The sequence below is a fragment of the Arachis ipaensis genome, chromosome B4, assembly GCF_059453495.1.
Source record: "Arachis ipaensis isolate K30076 ecotype BB chromosome B4, ASM5945349v1, whole genome shotgun sequence".
Lineage (NCBI taxonomy): Eukaryota > Viridiplantae > Streptophyta > Magnoliopsida > Fabales > Fabaceae > Arachis > Arachis ipaensis.
This window is the reverse complement of record NC_142439.1, coordinates 136,016,245-136,026,111: the sequence shown is the minus strand read 5'-3', so window position 1 is coordinate 136,026,111 and position 9,867 is coordinate 136,016,245. Positions and strand designations below refer to the sequence as shown.

Sequence of the window (9,867 nt, the reverse complement as noted above, 5' to 3'; positions counted from 1 at the left end):
TACCTAAAGTTGCATGAAAAATCAGAAATGTTACTTAGTGAAAAAGGATTATTGTATATATATGCTGCAAGCATAGGTGCAGGGACGGACTTAGAAGGGGGTGGAATAGTGGCCTCCACTCCAAAATTTTAAGAAAGTATATACGAGATATGTGTTTAAAAAATAAAAAAAAATATTATGTAATTTAATAGTTTTATATGTATTATTTTTTATTATGTGATGAATTTATGTTTTAATTGTTTAATTTACTGATATTTATTACTTAACTAATTTAATAGCATACTCTTAAATCCTTGTACCTTTTAAATTAGCTTTTATATAATAATTTTTATATTTATTTTTAAAAAATTATTTATTTTTTTATATTAATATATAAACTTACCAGCAGAGTTTGTAGACAGAAATTGACGCACAGGCCTAACATGAAATGCATTACTTTGCTGCCTTTGATGGAGTAAAATTACCCTTTTTTATTATTTTGCTTCATAACTTTATTTTGGACATGTCTCTGCAGAGATATGATTCCATCTTTATTTCCTACTTAAGCCATCTTCTACCTTTTTTTTATTTGTTTGGAATTGAAATATAAAAGTAAAATTAAATATATACAGAGTATTAGTCTAAGAAAAATAAGAGTAAATAAAGATAAAATAAAATAATAAAAATTAAAATTATAATTGAATTTATGTATTTTTTTTGGATATGGGCCGTGAAATCTCCTTATTATTGTCATGAGTTAAGGTGGAAGAGTGGTTTAATAATTACCATAAAAGTTTTAAAAAATAAATAGAGATAATATTCAATTTTTTATCTCTCAATTTGAACACAAATCTCAATTTAGTCTTTAAAATTTTAATTGTCTTTATTTAATTTTTAAATATCAACGGTCAAATACTACGTGAGACTATTTTGTAAAACGATGTCGTTTTCGTTTTAGCACTCAAATAGCTAAAAAAAATATTGTGAGTTGTATTTATTGAAATTTTTCTCCTAAAACATGTGTGTCAAAAAGTAATTAAAAAACTAGTATAAATTATATTTACAAAATTTAAGGACTAAAAAAATAATTAAAATTTCAGCACTAAACTAAAATTTAGTTACAAATTCAGACTGAATCCAATATTAACTCAAATAAATAATCAATATCTAACATCATATATTGAGATTTCTCATGTCATTTCCTTATTAACTAGGATATTTTATCTCATATATATATATATATATATATATATATATATATAATATAGTTTGCCATTTTTTTCGCCAGATATATATGGAGGTAAATAGCGCAAGTAACGAAATAGTTGGTTATAGTCCTTCCACTTGGCAAACTAAAATGTTTCAATGAGGTGTATGATTATTATTTATGATTTAAATTTTTAAATCACCATCAACTTCATTATATAAATATGTATCTTCAGGAAGAAGGAACCTAAGAATTTCAAGTTATGTATTAAATTAGTTTTTCAGATATCAAATGGCATTCCACTTTCTAAAAAGTCAAACTAACAAATATTAGAGAAAAATTAAGGATAATAGTAAAGTGAGGATTATTTTTATTTAATAAAAAAAACATCAAAAATATTTATTATGCGTAATATACATATATTTTTAAAAAATTTAAGAAAACCTTTATTCTTTATCTATTTACTTATAATTAAAGAAATTTCCAAAAATTAAAGCTGAGAAAGAGAAGAGAAGATAATATAGGCGAAGGAAAAAAAAGACAGATACAAAAATAGAAGTCAATTTAGGAGAAGATTGCATGCGTATGGTTGACTTGGAAAAGTATAGGGTATTAATATATTATTTGTCAATTTATTGTCAATAATAATTAATTATTATATTTTAAATACATATATAAAGAGATACATCTAGAAAATATATCTATAAAGATACTTCTATTAAACACAATCATAAAAAAAATATTTTTATTAGACACATCCACGAAGACACTTTCATGAAACACAGTTATAAATACCGTACTTGGTGAAACTTTCAAACATATAATGAGTTTCTGTGCCAAATCTTTACCAAATTCGGGTGCCATCATCATCAATATTATTTAATTGTGTGTTACATGTATAAATTAATTTCAACCTATGTTGGAATAAATAATATATTAATTAATGGTTCTCTACTCCATTTAATATCTAGAAAATCAGACTCTCTCAGAAACCGAGAAGAAGACAATTTTGGCAAAAGAATATTATTTATGTTTATGAAACAATGTTATCTAGTTACTTTCATATACAGTTAATTTTGGCGTCCACTGATTGATTTAAACTAAAAAGTCTACTAGCTACAACTATTAAGGGAGATAAAAGAAAAAGAAAAAAAAAAGTCAATAACCACAAATTATAATTGGGGATAACTTATATTATGTCACTCTCAATAGCTTGGGAAGAAAAAACAAATGAATCATGACCAAATATATATCTTGCAAGGAATGAAAGAATTTCGTACTATATTTGGTTGGGGGCTGCATTATATATTATGGAACGTGCATTAATTGCTAGCTCTGATCTTCTCAACAATGATATTTTTTATTTCATTTTTTTAATGTTTAACTTTCCATATACATTATGTTGATATCCTTTTTTTTTTTTTGTGGACATTACTCTTAACATATAAACCTTGTTTTTTTACTACTTTTGAATTGATGATTTCAATGTCAATAAATATTAAATATTAAGTGTAAGAAAAAAGGGAGCTACATATACCACACATCGGATGGCCAAATCACAAAATAGAATTGGTTCATTTTAATTTAAATAGTCAAATATTATTAGAAATGTTCTTTAGTTTTAACCCCATCGGATAGAGTTTAGCAGTAAAATAATACTAATATTCAATATAAGAACAATATAAAAATATTTAAAATATAATATAGCAATAATCATAAGCAAATAAATTATTGAATACAGTAATAATAAGAACACATTAAAATTTTAACATAAAAAATTTTTTCAATGTGAAAAGAAAAAATTACTTCAGACTAATGAAATAGTTTTATTTATAATTAAATACGAAGTATAAAAAATCTCAAACAAAACATAAATTATACACGCAACCAACTTAATTAAATACCAAAACTTACAAATAAAAAATACTCAAAATCAGAACTATTGTACAAAGTTAATTTTTTTTACGATAGATTTTTATCGTCTATAATAAAGAAAAAGTGGTGCATAATTATGTTAAGCACGCTTTTACTTTTTATCGCTAAATCATAATTACATGACGAAAAAGTTTAGAGGCCAATATTTTTATTAAAATTTGGTCAGTATTTTATCAGTATAAGAAAATTGAGTAATTTATATAATTAAATATAATTTTATACCATTAAAAATATTAATAATAACTAATTGATGACTACAAATTACAAAATCTGCTTAGTACTACTCTTAGACAATACTAATATACATTCACTATAACACATATAATTGCCTCTTTTACTTAACAATCAACATATTCATAGCCACAACTTGTAGGCCCATCTGTTCAGTATGGGACTTTTATAAAAATATTTATTTTTCTAAGACTATTAAATAATTTTGAGCAACCGATGATGAGGTTTTTATGAATTTTATGCAAAAGCACCAACTTAGGTCAGAAATACTAGGCGTATCATTTACCTCATTTAGCCAGGCTAAAATTCACCGATTGCAGTGATGCATTTTTTAATTTGGTAACTATTAAAAATATGTGTACAATTTTATTTAAATAAGTGAATTTTAGTCTGCACAAATTAAATAAATGATACTCCTGATACTTCTGACATAAGTTAGTGCTTTGGTGTTCAATTTTTTATAAAATTCATAAATACCTCATCAGTTACTCAAAATTATTTAATAGTCTTAGAAAAATAAATATTTTCATAAAAGTCTCATACGGAACATATGAGTCTACAATGCTACAATAATATGAATTATTTTGTTATATATTAACGAAGAACATGAAGTGCATCCAGGAAGAAAATTTTTTGAAATAAATAAAAAAATATTTATTTTTTAAAATAAATAATTTCATCTTTAATTTTTAGAATATTTTTGGAGTTTAAAACAAGTTTATCACGAACTTACTAAACTAAATTTGCCGACAAACTTCATTGAAACCAATAAGTTCCTATTCACATAATTTAAAATTTTAAATTATAAAATTTTTAATTTAAATTAATAATTTAATTTAATTTGATAAAAATAAATGTAGTCATATTATTGTGCTCATATGAATAATTATGTTTATTCGATTTAAAAAATTAATCATTTAATATTGATAATTTTAAATTAAAATATCAATGTACTAATTATTATTTTTAAATTAAAAAATTATAAATAAAATACTCTTTAAATAGATTAGGCACTTAATAAATCAACAATTTGAATCTTTTCATAATATAATAAATTAATTACATGATTTTACACAAAAATAAATGGACAATTTTAAAAATATTGTATTAAAATAGACAATTTATGTGAAGATGGATCTTAGACTCATTTTAAAATTTAATAAAATTTTTAAAATATATAACATTGAACTCGAAATGAAAGCTCAAGTAAATAAGATATAAATATTATAATATTTAATACATTATTAAAATATTTAACTTGTTAAATATCAAATTAATTTAAAAGAGTAAATTAAGTTAATTTTTTTTAAATTAAATAAATATAATTAATCACATGAGTACAATAATAGAATTATTTTTATTTTTATCAAATTAAATTAAATTATATCTATTTAAATTATGTAAATCAAATAAAAAATATACGAATATGAGTGGACGAACTTGTTTCAAATTCTTAAAAAAATATATTTTAAAAATTAAAAATAAAATTATTTGTTTTAGAAAATAATTATTTTTTTAATTTATTTTAGAAATTTTGTTCGTATGCGAAAAGATGCGCAAAATGGATACACATTTTTATTAAGTATTGATCCTACACTTTCCAGCAAATACTTTATGTAAATATTTGTTTCCATTATAACCATAGTTATCAGAATTGAGCCGGTGATCGAATCGATCAAATTACTGGATCATATTAATATCATTTAGGTAGTGTTTGGTAGAGAGATAGAGACTGAGAGACTGATACTGAGAGACAGAGACTTAGAGACAGAGACTGAAATAAATTTCAGTATTCTGTTTGGTGCAAAGTGGGAGACAGAAATAGAAACAAGAATAAAGTTCTAATTTAATTTGTACGAAAGATAAAATTGGAATTAGTTAATTGAAACGAGGGTATTTTAGGTATAAAATGTTATTAAAGTTTCAGTCTCCGTTTCTAAAAAAATTTCAGTCTCATGTGTCCCCACTTTTTGGAAGTATTGAAATATTGAAATTTTGGAGACAGAGACAAATTTTAGTATCAGTCTCTGAGCCAACAAACATGATACTGAGTCTCAGTCTCCCAGTTTTTGTCTCAGTACCTCAAAACAAACGCTACCTTATGGATATAAGTAAAAGTATAGGAAGGAGCAGAGAAGGCCAGACTAGGAAGGAGCAGTTGGGATCAGAAGGATATCATGAAATGGGTACAAAAGGAGGGCAGACTAAAAAGGAACACATAGGGACTGCGGACTACCAAGAAATGGGACATAAAGGAGGTCTCTCTACCATGGATAAGTCCGGCAGAGAGCATGCTGCTGAGAAATGCATCAATATTAATGAATCCAAGTTTACCAACGAAGAAAAATAGATGTTATGAAGTTGTTGTCTTGATGCATGTTCCCATACTTAGTTGTTGTTCTTGTACTTAGTTCTTCCGTACTATTGTTGTTAGGATTTATATTTTGTTTTATGTCTACTGTTTGTGTTGGTTTATCTTCGTTGTCCTTCTACTTAGTTACTAATAATGTAATTTGCTAGGATTTATATGTTGTTGTTTTGTGTGTGTACTGTTTATGTCTCTTTATCTATAAAGACAAATGCTATAAAGTTGTTGTTTTAACTGTTATTTTCGACTTATCTAAGTTTATTATGTTCAAGTGCTACAGTAATATACCTCTTGTCTTCGTTTTTTATTGTAATTTAGCAATATTTTAATTTTTATCTTAATTTTAAGGAGATACTTTAAAACGAAGGCAATTTATGTATTTAAATAAAATAAAATTTAAAATTATTCACATTCCACACGTCAATACAGTAGGAGGGACAACAAACTAAAAAGGTATCAGGTATATCAGGTATCAGGTGTATGTATCAGGTGTAGGTATCAGGTGCGGGCTGAAACTCATCCACTGCAATCGAGTTAGTCTCTTTCACTATATATGGTATGTACGTGTCACCATCATCCCACCTAATAGTGTTATCATTGTGCACGTCTTCATTCACGTATCAATGTATGTAACCGTACACAAGTCAATGCATGCAAGTGTACGCGCGTCCTTCGTCTTTACTGGTTCACATGCAATGTAACCCTATTTGCCTCTATATAAATCATGCTGCTCTTGACTTATTTCTCATTCAAATTACGTCTTTAGTTACCACTATAAACATCTTTAGAAGAACAAAAATTTTATAGGGTGAAAAAAAATCTGAGCGTGTAAGCAACATGACAACTCAGACAAAAAAAGCATGAAGAGTTTGATGAGAGGGCAAAGCAAGGTGAAACCGTGGTTCCTGATGGTACTAGTGGCAAGAATCTAGAAGCTCAAGAACACCTTGCGGAAGGTATGCAATTGATTTGTGTTATTTAAATTATTTTTTATTAATAATAATATAAATTCAATTCTAATTTATTTTTTAACGAGAGTACATAATGAATACATAAGATATAAATTTTATTAAATATTTTTAAAATTTTTTTATATATTTTTTATGTATTTTTATTATCATAATTAAGTCTAATTAAATTATTACTAATAAAAAGTAATTTAATAATTTAAATAATAATTTGCATTATTTGTATAATCTCTTTTAAGTGTATGTTGTTTTATTTAAAAACTTTTTAACATATCATACTATTATTTTTTAAGAAATTTAAATGAGTAAGGAGAAGAGACAAATTATTCACGTTCTTTTTCTATTTTTAATCAATTTTTGTGTGAAAATTTTTTTTCTTGGGATCAATAAATCTGAATCATAAACTTAGACTATTGAAAACTAGTTTTAATATCTGATACTATTTGTTTAAGAAAATTTTAAAACCGATAAAAAACATAAATGCTATTACTTATTACTTTTTGAAAATGAAAAAATGTTCTTTATACTTTTAAGATGATTTTTTCGATCATATTAATATCACTTATGGATATAAGTAAAAGTATAGGAAGGAGTAGAGGAGGCCAGACTAGAAAGAAGCAGTTGGGATCAGAAGGATATCATGAAATGGGTACAAAAGGTGGACAGACTAGAAAGGAACAGATAGGGACTGCGGGCTACCAAGAAATGGGACGTAAAGGAGGCCTCTCTACCATGGATAAGTCCGGCGGAGAGCATGCTGCTGAAGAAGGCATCGATATTAATGAATCCAAGTTTACCAACGGAAAAAAATAGATGTTATGAAACTGTTGTCTTGATGCATGTTCCCATACTTAGTTGCTAATAATGTCGTTGTTCTCGTACTTAGTTCTTCCATACTATCGTTGTTAGGATTTATATTTTGTTTTATGTCTACTGTTTGTGTTGGTTTATCTTCGTTGTCCTACTATTTAGTTGCTAATAATGTAATTTGCTATGATTTATATGTTGTTGTTTTGTGTGTGTACTGTTTGTGTCTCTTTATCTATAAAGGCAAATGCTATAAAGTTATTGTTTTGACTGTTATTTCTGACTTATCTAAGTTTATTATGTTCAAGTGCTAAATATACCTCTTGTCTTCGTTTTTTATTGTAATTTAGCAATATTTTAATTTTTATCTTAATATTAAGGAGATACTTTAAAAGTATTTAAATAAAATAAAATTTAAAATTATTCACATTCCACACGTCAATACAGTAGGAGGGACAACAAACTAAAAAGGTATCAGGTGTAGGTATCAGGTGTAGGTATCAGGTGCGGGCTGAAACTCATCCACTGCAATCTAGTTAGTCTCTTTCACTATATATGGTATGTACGTGTCACCATCATCCCACCTAATAGTGTATCATTGTGCACGTCTTCATTCACGTGTTAATGCATGTAACCGTACACAAGTCAATGCATGCAAGTGTACGCGCGTCCTTCATCTTTACTGGTTCACATGCAATGTATGCAATGTAACCCTATTTGCCTCTATATAAATCATGCTGCTCTTGACTTATTTCTCATTCAAATTACGTCTTTAGTTACCACTATAAACATCTCTAGAAGAACAAAAATTTTATATGGTGAAAAAAAATCTGAGCGTGTAAGTAACATGACAACTCGGCAAAAAAAGCATGAAGAGTTTGATGAGAGGGCAAAGTAAGGTGAAACTGTGGTTCCTGATGGTACTGGTGGCAAGAATCTAGAAGTTCAAGAACACCTTGCTGAAGGTATACAATTGATTTGTGTTATTTAAATTATTTTTTATTAATAATAATATAAATTCAATTCTACTTTATTTTTTAATGAGAGTACATAATGAATACATAAGATATAAATTTTATTAAATATTTTTAAAATTTTTTTATATATTTTTTATGTATTTTTATTATCATAATTGAGTCTAATTAAATTATTACTAATAAAAAGTAATTTAATAATTTAAATAATAATTTGCATTATTTGTATAATTTTTTTTAAGTGTATGTTGTTTTATTTAAAAATTTTTTAACATATCATACTATTATTTTTTAAGAAATTTAAATGAATAAGGAGAAGAGACAAATTATTCACGTTCTTTTTCTATTTTTAATTAATTTTTGTGTGAAAAATTTTTTTCTTGGGATCAACAAATCTGAATCATAAACTTAGACTATTGAAAACTAGTTTTAATATATGATACTATTTGTTTAAGAAAATTTTAAAACCTATAAAAAATATAAATGCTATTACTTATTACTTTTTGAAAATGAAAAAATATTCTTTATACTTTTAAGATGATTTTTTCGATCATATTAATATCACTTATGGATATAAGTAAAAGTATAGGAAGGAGCAGAGGAGGTCAGACTAGAAAGGAGCAGTTGGGATCAGAAGGATATCATGAAATGGATACAAAAGGAGGGCAGACTAAAAAGGAACAGATAGGGACTACGGACTACCAAGAAATTAGACGTAAAGGAGGCCTCTCTACCTTGGATAAGTCCGGCGGAGAGCATGTTGCTGAAGAAGGCATCGATATTAATGAATCCAAGTTTATCAACGAAGAAAAATAGATGTTATGAAATTGTTGTCTTGATGTATGTTCCCATACTTAGTTGCTAATAATGTCGTTGTTCTCGTACTTAGTTCTTCCGTACTATCGTTCTTAGGATTTATATGTTGTTTTATGTCTACTGTTTGTGTTGGTTTATCTTCGTTGTCCTTCTACTTAGTTACTAATAATGTAGTTTGCTAGGATTTATATGTTGTTGTTTTGTGTGTGTATTGTTTGTGTCTCTTTATCTATAAAGGTAGATGTTATAAAGTTGTTATTTTGACTGTTATTTTGGACTTATCTAAATTTATTATGTTCAAATGCTACAATACTATACCTCTTGTCTTTGTTTTTTATTGTAATTTAGTAATATTTTAATTTTTATCTTAATATTAAGAAAATATTTTAAAATTAAGACAATTTATATATTTAAATAAAATAAAATTTAAAATTATGTATTTATAATATTTGTAAAATATTATATTTTAGTGTTAAATTTAATCTATTTGAATTGCTAACATAAATCGATAAAGACTAAAAATTTATAAATAAAAAATATTTAAAATTTAAATAGAGGATATAACGTAAAAAAGTTAATACA

General features: G+C 25.7%; 1 protein-coding gene and 1 pseudogene across 2 annotated transcripts; both read left to right on the top strand.

Annotated features, from left to right (window-relative positions):
* Positions 1 to 6,561: 6,561 nt before the first annotated feature.
* LOC107637129 (protein SLE1-like) lies at positions 6,562 to 7,779 on the top strand (the record flags this gene model as incomplete). The annotated part of the gene is made up of 2 exons (XM_016340576.3): positions 6,562 to 6,676; positions 7,275 to 7,779. Coding segments are annotated over 2 exons (342 nt in total), but the record flags the coding sequence as incomplete, so codon positions are not given.
* Positions 7,780 to 8,342: 563 nt separating this feature from the next.
* Positions 8,343 to 9,540, top strand: LOC107637130 (protein SLE1-like; annotated as a pseudogene). The gene is made up of 2 exons (XR_015880850.1): positions 8,343 to 8,460; positions 9,059 to 9,540. The product of XR_015880850.1 is annotated as a protein SLE1-like (transcript).
* Positions 9,541 to 9,867: the final 327 nt, after the last annotated feature.